Source organism: Ceratotherium simum, chromosome 1 (genome assembly GCF_057802395.1).
Source record: "Ceratotherium simum simum isolate JZ-2026a chromosome 1, ASM5780239v1, whole genome shotgun sequence".
Classification (NCBI taxonomy): Eukaryota; Metazoa; Chordata; class Mammalia; order Perissodactyla; family Rhinocerotidae; genus Ceratotherium; species Ceratotherium simum.
In genome coordinates this window covers 42725850-42748734 of record NC_141900.1, presented here as the reverse complement: position 1 = coordinate 42748734, position 22885 = coordinate 42725850, and the positions used below count along the sequence as shown (strand labels likewise).

The 22885-nt window shown below is 37.9% G+C and overlaps 1 protein-coding gene and 1 long non-coding RNA gene across 2 annotated transcripts in view; one reads left to right on the top strand and one right to left on the bottom strand.

Annotated features, from left to right (window-relative positions):
• Positions 1 to 22885, top strand: part of LOC147918190 (uncharacterized) — a 158424-nt gene that overhangs the window by 36760 nt on the left and 98779 nt on the right. The window lies entirely within an intron of this gene.
• UMAD1 (UBAP1-MVB12-associated (UMA) domain containing 1) overlaps positions 17274 to 22885 on the bottom strand; it is a 244309-nt gene continuing 238697 nt past the window's right edge. The window contains exons 5-6 of the mRNA XM_087424321.1: positions 21701 to 21808; positions 17274 to 18214 (exon numbers count right to left, since the gene is read on the bottom strand). Coding sequence (XP_087280447.1) covers positions 21737 to 21808 — 72 coding nt within the window. The 3' untranslated portion in view covers positions 17274 to 18214; positions 21701 to 21736. The remainder of the gene's footprint in view (positions 18215 to 21700; positions 21809 to 22885) is intronic.

Sequence of the window (22885 nt, the reverse complement as noted above, 5' to 3'; positions counted from 1 at the left end):
TACAATTTTTTTTCTTGTGATGAGAACTTTTAAGATCTACTCTCTTAGCAACTTTCAAATATGTAATCCAGTATTATTAACGATAGTCTCCATGCTGTACATTATATCCCTATGACTTAATTATTTTATAACTGGAAGTTTGTACTTTTTTAAAAAAAATTATTTTGAGGTCATATTGGCTTACAACATTGTGTACATTTCAGGTGTACATCACTATATTTCAGTTTCTATATAGACTGCATGGTGTTCACCATCAACAGTCCAGTCTTTATGTGTCACCATACATATGTGTCCCTTTAGCCCTTTCGCCCTCCCCCTACCTCCTTCCCCTCTGGTGACCACCAATCTGTTCTCCTTATTCACGTGTTTGTTTATCTTCCACATATGAATGAAATCATTTTCTGATTTGTAGCTTTAACCTACTTTTTAACAGACCAACTCCTGGTCCTGCTCCTGAGGGATAAGTTGGCTTGGACTGTACATAAATTCAGTTCATCTCTGCTTTCTGTTTCATCACAACAAATAAAGAACGGTTGAGACTGCCCTTTCCTGCTGCCAAACTACAAACTGCCACTTTGTGACTTTGTTTTCACATCAAAGATATTCTTTGTTTGTAGCCAGATCTCCCCAACCCATTCTCCCTCACTTCTCAGATTAATTCTAATGGAATGGTTCCACAGGGATGGTTCCATATAAGTTCATTTACCCAGGGAGTCCTCTGCCATCTACCCAAAGCTAAGAAAGAGCCCCTACCCCTTGCCCCAGGTGATTCTCTAGTACAGCACCTGGTTTCTTTCCTTCCTTGCTTCAGCCAATATTTATTGGGCACCTACCGTGTGTCAGGCTCAGCACCAGGTGGTAAGTATGTAGTAGTGAATAAAATGTGCTTACTTATATTGTCAACAACAGATATATATTATTAGCAGAAGAGCAGTTGCTAAGTCTTTTTTATTGATAAATTGGTAAACTGACTAGGGAGAATTTCCATGGCACTTTCAACTTGGGAAACTGTTGGTTGGTTTATGTATTTATGTATGCATTTATATATTTATGTAATTATTTGGGTTGCTGTGGAAATTAAATGGCCTAGGACATGTAATACTTTAGCTTAATCCAGGGGCTGGCAAACTTTTACTACAAGAGGTCAGAGAATAAATATTTGGGGTTTTGTGGGCCATAGGGTCTTGGTCACAACTGCTAAATTAAGCTGTTGTAGCATAAAAACAGTCATAGACAATACATAAACGAATGGGAGTGGCTGTGTTTCAATACATTTTTATTTACAAAAACAGGAAGGAGCCCTAGTCTGTTGACACCTGGAATCTATCAAAATACCTTACTGCCTCCCCCACTAGCAATTAAACTTGCTTAAGTCTCTTCCCTAAAAAAATCAGTCACCCACATCACTGCAAAAAGTTGTCTTGCACTCACCATCTCTATTTCCCCATCACTCATTTACCTTCAGTACTAGACAATCTGACCTCTGTGCTCAACACCCACTGAAATTGCCCTTATCAAGGTCACCAACAATCTCCATCTTGCTAAATCCCTTAATAGTCCAGTCCTCTCTTTCTTACTCAGTCTCTCCATAGCTTTCAACACAGCCAACCCCTCCCTCCTCCTGGAAACACTCTCCACTCTTAGCTTCTGCAGGCTCACACAATTGGTTTCCCTTGTACAGCAGTAGCCACTCCTTCTCAGTCATCAAAGGCTCCTCTCCTCTTCACAAACTCTAAGTGTTGGAGTTGCTCAGGGCTCCATCCTGGGTTCTACTGCTTCTCTCTCTACTCTCTCCCTAGGGGACCTCATTCATTCTGTAGCTTTAAATGACATCTTTATGCTGAAAACTCCCAAATTTATTTCTTCAGCCCAGATTGTCCCCCAGTTCCTCCTTCACATATCCAACTGCCCACCTGACATTTCAGTTCTCTCAGGGGTCTTAAATGTAAAGTGCTGAATAAATATAATTGAATGAATAAATGAGTTTACCTGGTTGCCCAAGCAGAAACCAGAGCCTAATCACTAACTCCTCCCTTTTGCTCACCTCACACATTACCCAAATGTAAGCCTTCCCTTTCCTAATCATCTCCCGAATCTTTCCTTGCCTCTCTATACCTCATTCCCAGGCTGGTACAGCTATATCTGTTTGGATATATTGAATATTGGAAATACTGAAATATTTCCATACTGGTTGTAAAGAGCTGCTGGCCTAAGCCCCAGTCGTGTTGGCCCCACCTCTGGGATCCACCTGCCCATCCAGCCCGGCCCAGCAGAGAGAGGCCTGCAGACTCTGCTTACTGCTGAGGCTAGCATCCATCCTGGTGAGTTAATACTCGAGCCAAACTGTTAAATATTTTAATATTATCTCTGCCTAATACCACTGTTATTAAGATATCCCGGCACTAGGAAATTCTCTCTCATCCAGGTTACTGGAAAAGCCATCTGACTGATCTCCCTGTCTTCCGCCTTGTTCATCTCCAGACTCCACATAGCAGCCAGAATGATTTGTCTAAAATGCAAGTTGACTGCGTCTCTCCCCTGCCTAAAACCTTTAAACATGGGTAACCATCAAGATGAAACCCCAGCTCCCTAATAAGTTTCCCTAGGCCCTTCATGATCTGACCCCTTCTCATTCTTCAAATCTCACCTCCTCAGAGATGTCCCCTCTGATCCCATCCAAGGTAGGTTTTTCCCGTTACTCTCTCCTGGCACCCTGTTTGTTTTCTTCATTGTATTGATCACAATTTGACATTATTATGTTCACTAGTTTTTTATGTTTCCCCTACCAAACTATAAACTCCCTGAGGGCAGATGCCATGTCTGTCTTGCACACTGAGAGATCCCTTGCCCCTGAATCTTTGATAAGTGGATAAATCTGGCCCCCTGAATCCCTTCTAGCTTCTTCTTTTGCCACTCTCTCCCTTGTAATCTACGGTTTAGTTGTATGTAGTCAACAAATACTCAATAATTATTTGATAACGAACTGTTCTCAGTTCCGTAAACATTCCATGTAAACTACTACCCTTCGTCTGGAATACTTTTGTCTGCACCCTTGTTTACTTTCACCTGGCAAACTTCTGCTTACCTTCCAGGTATCAACATTGTCATTACACCCTCCAGGATGCCTTGCCTGTTCATTCCTCCATGGCAGAACTCTTGATACTATAATTTAAATGTCTGTTTCCTTTTCTGTTTCCTTCACTAGATGGTAAGCCCCAGGACTTAGGATGGAAGACAAGGACTGTTTGTCATTTTTCATAGCTGCATCCAGAGCACCTTGCTCAGGGCCTGGCACTCAGTAGCTAACATTTAGTAGACTAATTCAGTCCTAAGACAGACACCCACCCCAAATTCCTAAGAGGGAGCCAGTGAATTTATATCAATTACAGTGGCAAGATACTATTTGCCAGTGGACTATCTTCCAAAAAAGGTGTTTTGTTTTGTTTTTTTCCTAAGAATAAATTTTCCCTTAGCAATGTGCTTCTGCAATGTGCAGTGACTTCTCCTGCAACTCATTCTTTGGCTTTATGGGCAGAAACTGGTTCATAGTGGAAAGTACAAAATGTAGATTACTTAAAAGACCTATAGTGAGACTGGTTTTGTAAGGTCCTAAGAGGACATAAGAAGATAGCAGTTTCCCTTCCTTGAAATAATTTTTTTTATATATTCATCCTGAATTCATGTAATTCAGTTAAAAAAAGAACCTCTTTCCTCTACTTGTTAATGGTGGTTTTATGGTTTCATTCTGCGGGGCACATAAATACATTACGAGATAAACAAACCAGTGGTGTAATGAATCACTGCTGTCTTACTGTGCTTATGTTTTTACTACAAATCTTTGGGAAAAAAGCTAGTCACACTCTGCATTTTTAAATTATGCTAATGTGATTAGTCAGTATGATCCTACTTACTCTTCATGATGGGTGCAAGATGTTTAAGCCTCTGATAGCACTTGTGAGGGACCTGATTAGCGCTTGAGACCCAATCAAGAAGCTGTTGATGAAGTTCAAATAACACATTAAAAAGTTATGTATGACAGAGGAGTTGATCGGTGCTTATATAAGTTTGCATAAACTAATAAAATAAGTGTAAATTGTATTAATGTGCATTTTTATTCTTCCATGATAATTTTAGCTGCTACCATAACCTTTGAATGTATTTTTCCAGGAGATGTCCAGGCCACTGTTTTTGCAATGAAAGTGTGAAAATGACAGAGTAAGCTGTTTTATTATTGCTAAATATGAAAATTCACACACATCCACATCAGTAAACAGGTGTTTTCAAAGCCCAGACTTCAAAACAGTCCACCCATTCTTGCATTTTGATGTCATAGTCAAGCAAAATGAAAAACAGAAGAGACACATTTTGGTTGATTATTATCCTGCCAAATCAGATTGTTCATGTTATTGTCTTACACAAATACCAAGCTCAGAGGGAGAAGTGGGGAGCGGAGAAAAATATGGATGTGTGTGAAGAGAGTGAAAGGATGGTTTTAGAACTTTAAATGAGTCCAATAAATTGAAGAATTGCTTAACAATCTCAGAAATAAAAGTCTGAAATAGATATAGTATAATAGACTTTACATTCAGTTTTTAAAACAACTTTAGAAGTAGAACCCCTTTTTAGAAGGAATCTTATGAAGAATCACAAATATACAAAACAAAATATATAAAATAGATATTTTTAGTAAACATTCCATTAGTTCAAATTTTTTACATTTATTCAACTCTAATGAAAAAACAAGGCTGTTTTTAGGGGCTAAAATTAAAATTAGGGGCTTTAGATGACAATTATCATCTCATACAAACCTCAGCAGCCAATTTATTTCTGCGATTTCTTATTGGTTGCATGGTATTGAGATTTTCTTGATTACACAGATAAGCTGTTGAAAATGGTAAAATATAGTTTTTAAACAAGTTGCCTTGTAATCTCAGGGTATGATTTCATTTACACGTTATGAGAGGAAGCTTCACTTGTTCTGAGGGCTGTACCAAGAGAGTTAACCTGGTGAGACAAGCAAGCGTGTTCTTGGTCTATATTGTCATAACATTTGGTATGTGTCATATTTGAATGTGCCTTTTTTAAAAAATATAGTTCTGTAATAGTTAAAAATTAAGTAAAATTCAATAGAATGTTTTCTGACCCCTTGAGTCTCCTCAGGGACACAGTAGGGTGGGGCAGAGTGAGGACACTTTTCTGGCTGATTCTCTCTGAGTTGCAGTCTCCTCCACTATACAAGAAGGATTTTAGCAACAGATCTGCCATCCTTCCCTGCCCACGAGGGCGCCCTGCTACAGGCATAAATGGTGTATTCCTTTTGTGGTATTCTCTATTTCAGTTAATAACATCACCATCTTAGGAGCTGGGGTCCCTTCAACTTTTCCCTCTTCCTAACCTCTAACATTTAATAGCTCATGAAGGTCTATTCATACCACTCCAAAATGTCTGTGGAATCTAGCCTGTCATTTCCCTCTATCCCCATTGCAATAGCCTCCTGACTGCTACCTGCAGACTTGAGGCTTAGCCTACTCCTCACAGCCAGAGCTTCCATTCTGAGACACACATTAGATCAGGTCATTCCCCTGTTTTAAAGCTGGTAATGCTCTCTTTCACTTACCTGGTTAAGGCCAAACCCTGCAGCACAGTACAGAAGGCCCTTCACCTTCTGACCCCACTATCCTCCAAACTCATCAGCTGGCTCCCCCAACTCATGCACCTTGAACCCTTCACACTGCATGCACCTTATTCTTTGCATCTGTTTTCTCTGTGCCTGGAAAATTCTTCCTCATCCTTCAAGACCCAATTCAAAAATTATCCTCTTTCCAAAGCGTTTCTTGATTTCTCCAGGCAAAGCAAGTTGTAGCTCTTAAGCTTCCTTTGTACTATACATATCCTTGTAGTGTTTGCTCCATTTTTTTTTTTTACTGGGATCAGCTCCTTGTGTGTCTCTCTTTTCTCCAAAATACTTTGAACTCTTAGTGAGCAGGGGTTGTATCTTATCCCATCTTTTTATCCCAAGCACCCACCATCATACTTGATATGTGCCTGAAACATGGGAAACCCTCAGTGTATATTTTTGCACTTTTCATTACAGCATTTCATGTGGAGTTTGTTCCTGAATCTTACGGTGATACACTAGCAGAAACCACAATGGCATCCTGTAGACTCCCTGTTGCAATGACAGCACACAGCTAATTGTAGATTTTTTTCTCTTCTGTCTCTCTATGCCATTGGGCACCTAAATCCTCTATCTTCCTCCAAATGCATTAACATATGTTTCAGAATTGAATTTCAAAACATCTCTTCCCTATGGTGTTTTCTTTCCCAAATTTATTTATCCCATCCCCTCCCAGGTTATATGATACTTCCCTGGTGTTTAGAATCTCAGAATCAGACAGAACTAATTTCTCCTCCCGGTTTTAGAAGGGCAGATTTTGGGGAAAGTGCTCACTTATCCTGCTCCAAATACCCTTGGTAGAGACTCTCTTTCATTTTGTGTCCCACTACGTTTTATAATCCTTCCCAAGAGAGCTCATGTGCAAGATATCAGTGATTTGCAAACCTGAGGTCCTCTGCCCCCATATTCCTTGAACCCTGAAGATGCTGGAGTGAAGTTGGGATCTTAATTCTTTTTGTGTATTCATGTGTATATGCTACCTCTATTGGATTCTTTTCCTTACTCATTTTTATAATTCAATAAAAATCCATCCCGTGATATCATTACTTCTTACAAACTCAGTTGTTTATTATTCCTGCTCACTTGGATATTTTACAGATTTATCATCTTTTTTTTGCTTCATGATTTTACTTGAAGAGAATTTAATAACACTTACTAAGATGGTTATTCTTCCTCATCGACTCAACCATTCCCACCCCTTTTCAAGGCATAACATTTCCTATTTCCAATCCTCGCTGGGGTTGGAAAAAAAATAGCTTGGCAATGGTTCACTAAGAATTGTAATTTAATCCTTTGGAATAACAGGCTTTTCATCTGTGCTCCCTGCAATGATCCGACGATCTGCCACACAATCAGTTCCTTAGAAAAGAACAATGCTACTCAAAAGAAAAGAAAGTACTGGCAACATGGCAAAGAATATGAGGCCTTTTATAAAATTTGTAAATATAAATTAACCTTGAGAGTAAATGGCATCAAAATATGAATTATTGCTACTTTTCAAAAGAACAATCAGGACATTTTTGGAAGCAAATGCAAATGAACCTGAGTGAGTATCTGTGCTTTTGATCCAGACTGTGTAAATACAGGCTCATAACTAGGTAGTTTTGTGTTTATATTGGTGGAGTCTTGAAAGTTATGCTTACAGATCCAGAAACAATGCAACATTCAAGAAAGAGCAAACACAACCTTAATTTTTACCTCTTATGCCCCTCGACCTCAGGAGTGTTTGTCCAAGTTGTTTCGTGTCCCTGTATTTTATGGAGCTGGTTACTGTAAAAACTGTACAGATACAGTCCTGTATGTCTATAATGCTACACATATATTTGTTTAAATGGGGTTGGTCTGTTATGAAATGTCCTCCTTCTGAGACGATTATAGGCCAGCAGCAATCTGCATAGTAATTTATCACCTCATTTTCAGTCATTATCACTGTAAGTCAACCATGTGTTCCAGAGCCTCAACATCACAGAGAGTTCACTGGGATTACTTAGGTGTTCTAAGATTCATTATCATCACCATTATTACTACAAATCACACCATGTATTTAGCACCAACAGTCTGCTAAAGAAAGCAAGTTGGCACAATCTGAAGTGGATCAGAAACAGGTCCTGTGCATAAAAGGAGCATGGGACTTGAGCTCCAGGCAAGGATGAGTGAGGAAAGATGACTGGTAGGCTCATAGGAAAAGGTATGGGTTATATATTTTCATACCCAGAATGCAATCTCCTGGAAGGACAAATACTTTGCAAAATTCCTTTTATTTCTCCTAATGGCTTGATCAATAGAAAGTAAAGAGAGCTCACCAGAAGGCATATTTAAAATGAAAGAATTTGGACAAACTGTGTTTATGGCACAAACTTTTTTTTTTTCTGCAAAGCCCACTGGGACTAGAGCCCTCTCCAATCTGTCTGAGGCTGAAGTTGGTGTATGAGTTCACTTATCTCAGGGTCCCCAACTCTATCAGCATGGGCTACCTACGTAACATCCTGAGTAGTGACCCACCTGGTTAGCTGAAACGAGATGGCGAGAGGTTGGCAATCTGGATTTAGCCACTAGAATACCATATAACATAAACAGAGGCATTTCCTTCTGATCTAATTATTACCGCAAGCAATTTAAGGCTCTCCTATGCCTTATTTGGAATATAAATGACGCCAATTATAATAATCTTTTTTTTCTTTCTATAAAATGTAAACATTAAAAGTTCAGTGATCCTAAGTGTGATTATAAAATTTGACTTGGAAACAAAGAAAAAGCAGAGGATTTTTGTTTTTTTGTCTTTCATGGTATTGGCCCAGGCTTTGAACAAAGCTTAAGAATGAAAGGAGTCATTTGCAGAAAATGTTTGTGTTTCTTCTTTATATTTTTATTTAATGGTTTTGAAAATTTGGAGTGAAGCAATAATTCATGTCAATAAAAGTTTATTTTTTATTTACTGGGAAACAATAAGTTCAAAATAATCTTATATTTGATGGTGAGTGCAGTCTGAATTATTAATGAAATTCTTAGCTTGCCTGAAAATCACATATTTTTCTCTGTATGTGATGTGATATAATTTTTGACATTTTAAAAGAGCTCTAGGATAAACTATTATTGGGGATCTGATTTGCACATAGAATAAATATTTGATCTTTTATATATCCTTAAGACTTCTGGTTATGGTAATACTGAATTAGGCTAAAGACACTCTATATTTTAATAAGCCCAGATTTTCTAATAATGTCTAAAGGTTTATAGTCCCTTTATTTTACTCCAGTTAGCATCTGTGCACACAAATGTAACAGGGGAAGGAAGAAAACTTTTTTCCACCTGAGTATTTCAGTTTGGTTTTCTCAGGGTGAGACAAGGATATTTTTATAGAAAATGGCTGCAGAAGAAAAAAATAATGCTTGAGAAGATATAGAGTCCAAGAATTCTTAAGTAACTGGGAAGGTTTTAAAAGTAAATATAAAAGAAATTTGGTGGGCTTTTTGAGAAAGCAAAGTAAGCCAATATATTTCATTACTTATTTATGCTTTTGGAAAAAAAATTTTTCTACAAACCTACACCAGCTAAAAAACTCTTCCCACAGTGACTGGTGCCATTTGTGAGGTTGTTACGGGCAGGAAAAAGACTTTTTCAGAAGACTGAAAAAAAAAATAAGGTACAAATATTGTGGCTTTTCATTGTCTTTATGAAAAACTACTTTTTTCAGACCTTGGACCTGGGGGTAATTTACATGGCCAATTATGAGAGCTCTCTCTCACAGAATGATTGTGCACCTGCATTTGGTGAAACAGAAAGAAAAACTCTCTTGTTGAGTAATGTGCCATATGCAGATTGGGGGATAAAAGGAGCACTACAGCTGGCATGCAAAGAATATTTTACAGATTCTTAGGGAGCACTGGTCTGGAGGCATTCAGAACTCCACCAGGCTGGCAAAAGTGCAGTGTGCAACTTGGGTAACCTTAACTCGAGTAGGAATGAAAATAGCTTTTTGAGAAATGGATAAATGTTATGGCCCAAGTCCAAAATTCAATGGCATTGATAACTGGGCACCCAGCAAAGTGGGAAGAGTCATTAACAAATTCATTAATTAGGATCCTCTTTATAGTCCTACAATCAAGTGAAAACATATGTTTAATCTGCACTATCCTTAATTTATTTCCATGTTTATTGTAAGAAAAAGGTAGCCTGCCTGAATTTCATAAAGACATGTCAGTGGCACATTTCTTATGTCTCCAGGGCAGGGTGGGCACATCTTCAGCCAACATTTATATTAAATGACAGTCGTGCTTGAAGGCTCAGCCCTTACTTGAGCAAAGAAGTTATTATCATAAATGATATGAAAGGGACTGCTAAGAGGACCTTAGAGGCAGTGTTGTCTATGGAAAGAGCTCTGGACCATTTGCAGCTTCAACTTGTTCATCTGTTAAATAGGGATAAGAACACTTGCCCTGCCCACGTCACATTTGTTGTGAAAATCCAAGTCATAATAGGTGAAAGCACTTTGCAACAAGTAAGATGACATATGTGGTACAAGGGATTATTATTAATTAATGAATTTGCTAACAGCAATTCTTAATTTATAGATATTAGAGAAGTATCAAATCCCGAAAGAGATTAATGCAATTATAATTATTTGACCTTCATATTTATTTTGATTAATAATCATATGCATCTCTTATTTAGGCAAGAAAGCTGAATTTCCTTTTTGAGCCACCCTTCTGCCTATCTTCCAGTTTGCTTTTTCTATGTTTGTAAAACTTACTGAACTCAGCCAAGACATCAACAGGGAAGTCCTACTGTTGATTAGAATGGGCTATTTTGGCACTTATGTCCTAAATCTAATTACCAAAGACAAGACAAAACAAAACAAACTAAACCAATGTCCTATTCCATGTAATCCCAGAACCCTGAGCTGCCCTCATTCTTGGTCCACTGACCAAAAAACTACCATTTTAGGCAAAAAATTACACAGAACACTGCTCTTGCATGTAATCTTTATAATAACACACTCATAACATACCAGAAAGCATCATAAAAAATAGTCAATATTTAATTGTGCTCACAGAGCAAAATTTATTGTTGCAGCTTTTATTTTTCTCTTTCTAGAAAATTCACAATTTGGCATCTGGAAATTCCTAGAAGCCCTTGGCTATGCAAGTAAGCTTTGAGGTGTAGAGGTGGATAAGCCCTGAAATGGAACTTCCTCGACTCAGATTTTACTTGCTTATCATTTGGTAATGAATTTTTCTTGCCTTTTTCTTCTACATACTTCATCATTTCCTTTGAAGGGGGAGAAAGCCTAGTCACTGAATTTATGTTTTACAAAGAATTGGTAGTAGCCTTTTTTATAATAAACCTGAGTGATAATAGTGACCATGTGCAACGCTATCTTTCTCCCTCTCTGGAAGTGGCCTCTAGACTTGAAGTCTGGGGAGTCCCTGGCCCCTTTTCCTTGTTGCCTTCAGGTAACTAGGCTTTCTCACTTTGTAAACTGGAGGCAAAAGGCCTGGCTGGGCCAATCTGGGGCCAATTTTTTCATTTGTAAAATAAGTGCCCTTGAGTGGAGGATTGCAAAGCCCCTTTCAGCTCTGAAACACTCATGGCTTGTCAAGCAACACCTCCAAAGATGACCCAATTTATTCAATGCATGAGCCTGATGAATACACTCACAAAACTTGGGACCTACTCACAATATCTGTTATGAAAACACTTCCCACCTCCTTTATTAACTTGAGTTTTCATTTGTATTTCTACAACTGACAACCATCTAACAACAACAAAGAGCCACAAACTAAAATAACATTTTTGCAAAAGACCATTCAATTCCATCTTACTGGAAGCACTTGCCTACTCTATGGGAATAAATATGGAGTATTTTACTGTGAAAAATTAGATTTTAAATGACAAACATTTGCTCAGATGATCACTGGAATACCTACTGGTATCAGAGCAGCAGTGCTAATTATTAGCTAACCACCTTAGCGGGCTAATATCTAATCTAAGTTCTGTCATTAACTGGCCGAGTGGCCTAGAATAAACTTCAGTTTCCTTATCTGTAAAGTGGGAATTGGGCCATTGACCCAGCTCTTGAAAAGCACTTGTAATCACTCATAGTCTCAGAGGGTAAATGACCACCTAGGACCATCTGAGACTCTTTGGGGGATGCATTTACTCTTTGGGGCCATTTGGAGAACCATTTAGTACTGTAGCAATGATTTACTAATGTTGCCCCAGTGGCCCCAAACAGTTAATGCACTTTCAATATACCTCCTGCTTTCTCTGTGTAAATCAACTCATCTATCAGAGGGTCCCTTTGACAAGACAATTTGCTTGACACAGGTGGGCATTTTACTCCCAGACAGTACTTGCCTCTTCTTGGCTCATAAAAGAACTGGAGCCAAACCCCAATAGGCATCTACACGGCACTCTACATCACAGAGTACTTTAGGATTATTTATGAAACAGAGTTGTTAACTGCTGTAACCTCCCAGTCCTGCTCTTGTATGCTCTGATCTTTAGAAGAACAATGCTGAATGGTGGTATTGGAGTTACTCAATAGTTTTGATTTAAAATTTTATTATTAATAATAACTATAGGATATGAACCTCTATCCACCCACTTGTCTTTCTCTCCTTCCATTTCCATTCAAAGAAAGAGAGACTTATGAGAAGGTGAATCCTACTATGTTCTGAATCCCTTCCTAGCTGCTGTCTCCTCAAGTAGCATTTTGATCAAATATTCCTAGTCTCTCCTGCATCATTAAACTTTTTTTTTTTTGCTACTTTTTTCTTCCAAACTATATGAAAAGTTCTAATCTTAAATAAATCATACTCTCCCTGGATTTTATGCCATTCTTTGCCTCTCTCCCCCTCTTTCCTTTCTTTACTAGTTATGCTTGTGAAAGAGGAGTCTATACTTACTGTCTTCACTTCATCACTCACTCACTCCATAACCTACTGGAGCCTTCTCTGAGCGTGGTTATCATTGATTAGAGCCTAGGTCCTCTGGGTTTTCAAGAACTTATAAAATGTTTCAGATCTATAGAAAAATTGATCGGCTTCAATACAAAAAGAAAACTAGAAAATTTTAATTAGTATTAATTTCAAAGGGAAAAAAATTTAATCTCTTAAATTTTTTATGAGATAAATTTACTGTGCAATTTGGTACATTTTAATGTTTGCTATAATGTGGGTTGGGATCTCAAAAATCAGCACATTCAGGGTCTAGAAGAGTTTTAGGTGACCCTGTTCAGAAATATCCTAATTGCCAAATCCAGTAAGCCATTTTGAGCCTTTATTAAAAATTGACATTATTTGATAATGTTGACCATATGCTCCTTTCTCTTCCCTTGGTTTCTGTGATATGAACATCTTCTATTTTAACCGATCACTTTGATTACTTCTGCTTAGTCTCCAGAGTTCCATCTTGGTTGTCTTCTCACTTTATATACTTTCCTTGGCAATCTCATCCATGCCCAGGTTCCTATGCTCACTTATAATCTAAACTCCATCACCACCCATGCTGGCACCTCAACTTCACCTGCTGTCATCTTTTCACCTTGAAAATCTGCTCTTCCTCCCATGTTCCTATCTGAGTTAAATGGTACACTATCCATTCAACTGCTCAGTGCAGAAATCTGGGAGACATCTTACACCTCTCTTTTTCATCTTATATCCAGTCAATCATCAATTAATTCAATTCCTATATTCACGTAAATCTGTCTACTTCTCTCAGGCTTTTAAAGACACAATTCTGGTTTTGTCACTCCCATGATTAATCTCTTCAGTGGTTCCCACTAACTTGAGACAAAGCCCAAAATGTTACCAGGACTTATAAGACACTTCATGAGCTGGCCTCTGCCTGCATCCCCAGCCTCAATTCCAGCCACTCTTTTCTCCCCACTCCTCTCAATATATAAGCTGTAGCCAGACTGGTATTCTTCTTCCTTCACTCTCACAATGGTCTTTTCCCTTTTCACAAGGTGTTCCTCATCCTGGAACATCTTTCCACCCACTCTTCCCCTAGACAGACCTTCCTTGAATCTCCAGATGGTATTGGCTGTCCCCGTGCCCAACACCATCCACCGCTATTACACCTTATTGCACTCTGGGCGTCACCTTCTGTAGCTCTCCAACACACTTTAATTCTTTGTTCAATGTCTGTTTTCCCCAATAATAAGAGTGCCTAATATTTCTTGAGTACTTCCTATGTGCGAGGCAGTTTTATACACATTATCTCATTTTAATCATCACAAAAATTATGAGGTAGGTTCTATTACTCAAGTTTTACAGATAAGGAAACTGAAGCACTGAGAAATTGAAGGCCATATAGCTAGTGAAGGGTAAATTAAAACTGGAACCCAGGCATGCATCCAGGCTCTGCATCCAGAGCCCATGAGTATCCATGATTAATATTGCTTCAGTGAAGCAGTAAGCTCCACAAGGGCAGGGGCATATCTTCTACCTCCAGAGCCTAACACAGGTTTGGCACATAGTAGGGCCAAGAAGGAATTGCTGAAATAATTAATGCATCCCAAATTCCTAGGGTGGTATACAGGGTCCTCCATAATCTTACCCTGACCTACCTCTCCAGCCTTTTCTCCCAGTAGGGTTGCCCCCTCTTCCCCATGCCTTATCTTCCACCCATATAAGCAGTTCCCTGAACAGGCCATAGTGGTTCACACCTCTGTCTTTTGTATGCCATTAACTCACTCATTCACTCATCCATTCATTCACTCACTCATCATTCATTCATTTACTGAATACCTACTGAAGGCCAGGCAGAGAGAAAAGTCCTATGATAGATGATTGCTTTAGGAACATAAGAGGGATCTCTAAATAAGACTGAGGAGTCAAGAAAGTCTCTCAAGAGAGGTAATACTAAAATTGAGTTCATTTCCCTCGAATATGCATATCTGCATGGCAAGCCCCTACTCATCTTTCAGAACTATGCTCAAATGTCTCTTCCAGTGCTCTCTCTACGGTAGAACTTGCAGAGGTACTGTACCACATGTTTTCAGATGATGACCTCCCCCGTCAGACAGTGAGATCCTCTTACTCGCTGTGTGTATCAGTCTCAGCACAGGGGGTTCCTGGCACAGAGATACCCAATAAAGCCCTGATGAATGAACAAACAAAATAATGGTCCTTTTGGTGAAAACACTCCAATCCATTGTACAACTCTGTGCACTTACCTGAAACCACAGAATTTGGGTTCATTTACAGAATAGACATATTCATTTATAGAATAGACATATTTTCCTTAACATACAAATGAGAAAGATTGGGGGACCAATTACACCAGCATTATTGTATCTTTTTATTTTAGACACAGATGTATAAATTATGTAAAAACACTTATGTAAACACACACACACTCTCACCCACATGGTTTTGTCAATTTGGTGAATCTAATGACTTGGGAAAATAAGAATTCACACCATCAGGCATGTTTTCCTGAGAGCTCTGGACACCGTGGAGAATATCACATGACAGAATGTTAGTCTATTTTCTGAAAGACAAGATGATCCTAATGATTCTCTCATCAATGAAAAGGGACTTTTTCATTATTAGAAACAGGCCCTAAACGTTGGGCTGCTAATGTGTTTTGTACACATGTGAAAAAAATGATGCCATTTATACATTTTGGACTATCATCAAAGCACACTTCTGTCACACTGTTCTTCTTGGGTTTGTCATATGGAGGGCTCTTTGAAAACTGTAATGAGATGCAAACTTACTCCATGTCCCCTTCTCTAGTACTTGAAGGACGGCTTTGATTCACGGGGGACCAAAGCTCTTATGGGAGCTACTGAGGACGATGCCTGGCACTCTGTAATCCTGTGTCTGTTTGAGTGCATAACCCTGAGCTACCTCTTTCTCACTCTTGGGATAAGCTTTCTCACATGCCAAATGCGTAGGCTGGACTAGAGCAGGGGGCAACAAACCTTTTTGGTAAAGGGTGAGATAGTAAATATTTTCCGCTTTGGACTCCATGGTCTGTGTTGCAACTACTTAACTCTGTCATTGTAATGTGACAGCAGCCATATAAATGTGTAAACAAACAGGCATGCTTGTTTTCCAAAAAAATTTTATTTACAAAAACAGGCAGGGGGCTAGATTTGGCCAGTGTGTCATAGTTGCAGACACCTGAACTAAATGAATTCTAGGATCCCTTTTAGCTTTCTTCTGCCATGGTATTCAGTTTAAATCATCCTGTGAGAGTTCACAATTGGGGGACAGCTGGAAAAAAAGAGGAGGACACTTTAAAGAATCATTGGCTGGATGAGATTACTATATTTGACTTATCTTTTCACTTGGAATCTTTTAACTTTGTAGCATAATGCCCCTATTATATTTAGCAATTAGAGTGCCATCACAAAGTAAAGTGTAAAACCATTATTCCTTAAAAAGAGAAAAGGCTTGTGGTATGAAATGATGCATGCAAGGAGTGTGGGTGATAATTTACTCATATAATCATTTCTATTTCAGTTCTATGGCAAGTATTTCTGGAGATGGCTCACATGGCAAGGAGATCTTTAAGATGTGCACACCATAATTAACCTTTTTATATACTCTGATAGAAATATCAATAGTCTTTTCTCTGTTAGCAGTTTTAACTTTACTTATGGTCTATGGAGTGATTTGAATTAAAGAATGACGATTATAAGAAAAAAACCTTTCTACCTTGGCTTTAAAACAAAGCATGCATATTCTTCCTGTTATTTTTATTTCATGGTTAAGTTCTAGACAACGAACACCTCCATCTCTTTTTTCTCCCTGGCAGAGGAGATTAGACAACGAACTGGCTGGTATTTCTGTAACATATAGATCAGTGATTCTGGAAGTGTGGTCTCTGGATCAGCAGTATCAGTGTCAGCATCACCTGGGAACTTGTTAGAAATGCAAATCCTCCAGCCCTACCCTAGACCTACTGAATGAGAACTCGGGGAGTGGGACCCAGCAGTCTGTATTTTAACAAGCTCTCCAGTTGATTCTGATGCCTGATAAAGTTTAAAAACCACTGGGATAGATTATTAATTTCTAGAAACACAAGTTCAAGGGAAGACCTGACCTCACGCAAAGAGCAGAATGACCCTAGAGTTTGCACATTCAGAAGGTGCAGAATAAAGCCAATAAGCCTCTTGCTACATATTACGAGAATAAAAAGGGCAAGAGAGAAAAACAATAGGGAGGAAAAGCGACATGGAACTTTGGTGAGCAGGAGAAACTAGAAAACCCCAGAGGTTCCATTTGCAGCTGTGGCTCAGCTCAAAGACATTACCCTCCAGTCTCAAAGCCATTCATTCAACAACCCTCACCAGGATTGATGGGTAGGACTATGCTAGGTGATGGGGACGTGGAAATGAAGAAGGTACTCTCCCTGTCTGTCAAGTTCACAGTCTTGGACTGAAAAAAGAAAAGAAATAGCTCCCTTGAGAATTTACAAGTACCTAATAGTCAAAGTCAAAGGGAGAAGCTGGATGGCAGGAGAAATAGTAGAGACAGGATGAAGAGAACAAAGATAAAAGAGGAGAAATGGGAGGATAAAAAGAGTGAGAATTAAATAATTTTATTTGTATTGGAACATTTAGGAATATGTCCCTTTAATCCCTCCAATTACTCAATGGCAAGCTCTGCTTTGATTTGGAGCTACAGATCCCTGACAGTTCTTTATTCCCTCACTGCTCCACTGAACAGAACCACAGCACTGCAACCAATAGCCTTTGCTTCCCTTATAATGCTTACAGTTAGTAAAAAGAAAAAGTAACAAAGAGACGTAAACCAATAAGCTATGTATGGGTCAGAAACAACAAATTCTTATATTAACATGACCTGGTCATTTTTCTAGTTCTGTGGCATAGCATTAATCTTAGAGCCTCAGCTTAAAATCATCTTTGGGTCCACAAGTAGAGCGTTATAGATGAAACCATGTTATTAAAAACTCACATCAAATCAAACATCATAGTACTTTCAGAGTTTGGATGATTTCTAGAAGTTACCTTGTCAGATAGACTCAAATGTTTTAAAGAATGACTTCATTCTTTTAGTGAAATAATATGTAAGTTCATTATTGTTTAAAAAAAAATTCAAGCAATATAGAAGGGTACAAAGAAAGAAGTAAATAATTTCCCGAAGTAAAGATTATTAACATTAGGTAAACAGAATGGATAAACACAAATGGAAGGATGGATAATTAGAAATGTTTTCAGAAAGGGGGATCATATGGTACATGCTATTTTTTAAAGCAAAATTTTTATTTTGGAATAATTTTAGATTTACAGAAGTATTGCAAAGATAGTACAGAATATTCTCGTATACCCCTCACCCAGCTTCCTCTATTGTTAACATCTTACCATGGTACATTTAACACAACTATGAAAAAAAAAATTAGTACATTACTATTAACTAAATTCAAGACTTTATTTGAATTTCACCAGTTTTTCCATTAACGTCCTCTTTCTGTTCCAAGATCCCCATTGCGTTTAGTTGTTAGGTATTGTATTAGTCAGGATCCTCCAGAGAAGCAGAAACAATAGGATGTATATATCTAGAAAGAGATTTATTAGGAATTGACTCATATGATTTTGGAGTCTAAGAAGACCCAAGATCTGCAGTCAGCAAGCTAGAGACCCTGGGGAGCCGACGTATAGTTCCACTATGAAAGCCAGTAGGCTGGCGACCCAAGAAGGGTTGATGTTTCAGTTTCAGTCCAAAGACCAGAAAAAAACCAATGTCCCAACTCAGTCAGGCAAGAGGAGCTCCTCCTTACTTTGATTTTTTGTTCTATTCATGTCTTCAATTGATTGAATGAGGCCCACCCACGTTACTGAGGGCAATCTGCTTTACTCAGTCTACCCATTCAAGTGTCAATTTCATCCAGAAACACTCTCACAGACATACCCAGAATAATGTTTTGTTTTGTTTTTTTTTATGAGGAAGATCAGCTCTGAGCTAACATCCATGCCATCCTCCTCTTTTTGCTGAGGAAGACTGGCCCTGAGCTAACATTCGTGTCCATCTTCCTCCACTTTATGTGGGACGCTGCCACAGCGTGGGCTAACAAGCGGTGCGTCCGTGCATGCCTGGCATCCGAACCCAGGCCGCCAGCAGCGGAGTACGCACACTTAACCACTACGCCACGGGGCCAGCCCCCTGGAATAATGTTTGACCAAAAGTCTGAGCACCCTGTGGCCCAGTCAAGTTGACACACAAAATTAACCATCACAGGTATACATACTATTTTTAATGTAGTATAATATCCAACTTGCCAGATCATTTCATAAGTGACACCCTTCACTTAAATGCTCACAGTAAGCAGACAGCTCTCTAGACGCCCCTGAACCTTGTCTCCTTCAGTTCAGCTGGATACTTTCCACGAGTCAGCTGTTTGAACACAAACCTTTAAAATCATATAACTTAAATTTTATGAAAACGGATAAAATACCAAAAGCCTGGATAGATGTAAAGTAATTCAAAATTTGGTTTCAAATTAGGTGTGAGCATGACAATGGTAAAATATTGAGAGATGGAGGGGGATCTAGGAGGATTCTGCACTCAGATTCCTCCCCAAGTGTCTTTCAGTTCTTGTTTCACTTTAAAGAAACTGAAACTGGAAATCTTGGAGAGTGCATTATTGGTGTAGTTTATGCAAAAAAGATGGCCAGGGGGAATTCCAATCAGGAGACCCCTCTCAATGAAAAGATCTTGGCCCCAAATCAAAAGATTGGCAAATGACTATATATATGGTTTATGTTAAAACACGCAGTTGGGGAAGACAAAAAAGTTCTGGAGATGCAAAGTGGTGATAACTGCACAACAATGTGAATATATTAATGTCACGGAACTGTACACTTAAAAATGGTTAACATAAATTTTATGCTATCTGTATTTTATCAAAATAAAAAAATAAAATATGCAAAGTATGTATATTTTTTTCAGACTCCTTGTTTCAACAAATATTTTTTGTTAACTTACAAATGGTTGCATTAGATAAGAGGGCTTATTCTGTATTAAATTTATTTTCATTTTAATTTAATAGAAGAAAGGGACACCAACATGAAATTGAATTTTAGGTAAATGATCTTTTTTGTGATTTTAAATCAAGAGATTTTAATTCTCCAACATTGCTCTAAATTTAAGAGAAAAAAATACTAAGAAAAACTCGAAGAGGTTAGAGCAGTGTTTCTCAATCCAAGGCAGTGCCAAGTTCTCAGGGTGCATTTAGAAATGCATGGACGTGTTTTTGGTGGTCACAATAACTGAGGTGATCCTGGCATTAGTGCCAAACATCTCATAAGGCACAAGACAGTCCTCACATCCAAGACATGCCCACCCCAAATGTCAATAATTTCCAGTGACAAACATTGAAGTAGAGTCAATATATTTTTTAAATTATGTTTCCATTCTGCATAGTGTCTGTTGACTTTCTTATGGAATTCGAGAAAACAGACACTGTTTCACCTTCTTCCACCTCGCTCCTTCTAACCCCGTTTTTGGTTAGTCATATTATTCTTCACAATGCTTGGGTTTATAACATGTATATTCTGTTCTGAAACCAGGATTGAAACAGTTGTTTACTCTTGATTCTATTTTAAATGATTTGGTGCTCACCGCCAGTCCTTTTCGTGCCGTGGCTTCTCCATTTCTGCACTCTTGACTTTGATTCACCTACTTGGTTGCCTAGATTTTGTCATACAGTAGCTTTTAATTAATTTATTTTTTATTGCAAGAAAAGCTCATGGATTTTGATTTCTTCTTTCATGCTTACTATTTATCTGTTGCATTTATCCTAGGAGAATAATTTGATTGGGTTCAAAATTTTCAAGTCATGCATTCTTTTCCTCAGAGCTCTGTAGACATTGCTTCACTGTCTTTGGTTTTGAGGGTAGTGTGGGGAAGTCTGGGGTCAATCTGATTTCCTCCTTTATAAATGACTTACTTTTTGCTGGTATACCTATATTATTATAATTTTAAAGGCATTTTTCTTGTGTTATCTTTTAAATATAATATTTGATACATTTAAAATATTAAATATAAAATATGTAAAGTATAAATAATCAAAATCAAAACTTTTAAATAATCACTCAACTCAAGAACTAAAAGACTCACCAGTACCATTGCATCTACCTGTGGGTTCCTCCCTTTCCCTCTTGCCCCCCCGAAGGAGCAAGTGTCCTGTATGTTTATCCTTCCTTTGCAATAATCCAAATAGTTTTAACATGTATGTCTACATCTCCATAAATAATATATTATTTCATTTTGCTTGTTTTTGAGTTATGTAAAAATGATATCATACTATACATAATCTTTTGGAACTCTTTTTTTCATTAAACTTAATATTTTTAAAGATAAATCCCTGTTTTGTGTTACTATAGAGCACCCATTTTTTTTTTTTGAGGAAGATTAGCCCTGAGCTAACATTTGTTGTCAATCCTCTTTTTTTCTTTTTTTTTTTTTGCTCCTGAGGAAGATCGGCCCTGGGCTAACATCCATGCCCATCTTCCTCTACTTTATATGGGATGCCGCCACAGCATGGCTTGATAAGGGGTGTGTAGGTCTGTGCCCGGGATCCGAACCTGTGAACCCCAGGCCACCGAAGCAGAGCATGTGAACTTAACTGCTACACCACCAGGCTGGCCCCTAGAGCACTCATTTTTTAATGGTTTTATTGATACATAATTTACATACCATAAAGTTCACACATTTAAAGTATATAGTTCAACAGCTTTCAGTATATTGACAGAGTTGCGAGACCATCACTGTCTTCTAATTTTAGAGTATTCTCATCACTCCCAAAAGAAACCTTGTACTCATTAGCAGTCACTCCCAATCCCCTCCTCCCCTGATTCATCATACCTTAATTGTCTCACCACCACTCACCTGCAATCCCACCTCTGTTATGTATCAAGTTTCCATATATATATTTGGGTCTGTTCTCTGTTCCATTTTGTCACTCTCCATTTGTCAATTTTTCTAACTCTCTGCCCAAATTACACTGTCTTAATTATTATAGCTTTATAGAAAGTCTTCATACCTGGTACAAGTTGTCACACTCAGTTCTTTAGGAGTCTCAGTTTTTCTTAGCCGTTTGTGTTTCCATACAAATTTTAGATTTAGCTTGCTCATTCCATGAAGAATCCTGCTGGAATTTTAAGTCTATAGGTCAATTTGAGAGAATATACATCTTTACAGTTTTAAGTATCACTATCCATAAACATGGCACATCTTTTCACTTATTCAGGTTTCTAATGACCTTCAATCAAGTTTTATTATTTTCTCTATACAAAGCTTGTATACTTTTGGTTAGATTTATTCCCAGATACCTTATGTTTTTGTTGCAATTATAAATTGTATCTTTTTATATTACATTTAAAAAATGTTTATGACCATTGTTTAGACAGGCTATTGATTTTTGTATATTGGTCTTAGAGCCAGTCACTTTGCTAAACTCTCGAATTATTACTAATAAGTTGTTTTCAGCTTGTTTGTGGTTTTCTATGTATTTAGTCATAGTATCTGCAACTAATGATGGGTTTTTTCCTTTCTAGTCTTTATGCCTTTATTTGCTTTTTCCTATCTTATTGTCTAGCTAGAGCCTCCAGCTTTAATGGTGATCAAAACATGATAGTGGGCAAACTTGTCCTGTTTCTAATTTCAAATGGGATGCTTCTAACTTTTCATCATTAAGAATGATGTTTACTAAGGCTTTGGTAGATAGCTTCATTCATGTATAGGAAAGTCTCTTCTACTCAAAGTTTGCTAAGACTTTTTATGTCGAATCCATGTTGTTTCTGCTTCTGCTGAGATTATATATGGGTTTTCCCTTTTAATCTATTATGGTAGATCACAATTCTAGATTTTCTAATGTTAAACTACTGTAGCATTCCTAGGATAAACCCAACTAGGTCATGATAAACTTTTTTTTTAAACCCACTGGATTTGGTAATATTTTGTTTAGGTTCTTGAGTGAGGTTGACCTATAATTTTTATTCTCAAATTGCACTTGGTGCAAATAACTGGTGCCCAGGTTATACAGAATGATTTAGGGAGTATTTCTTATTTTTCTATTTGCTGCATAAATCTGTAAAAGATAGAAAATAAGTGTTGAATGTTTAGTAATTTCACCTATATTTATATTGGCCTAGTCTTTCCTTGTAGGAAGATTTTAAATGACTAATTCAATTGCTTTGATAGCTTTAGGACTATTCGAGTTTTGTGA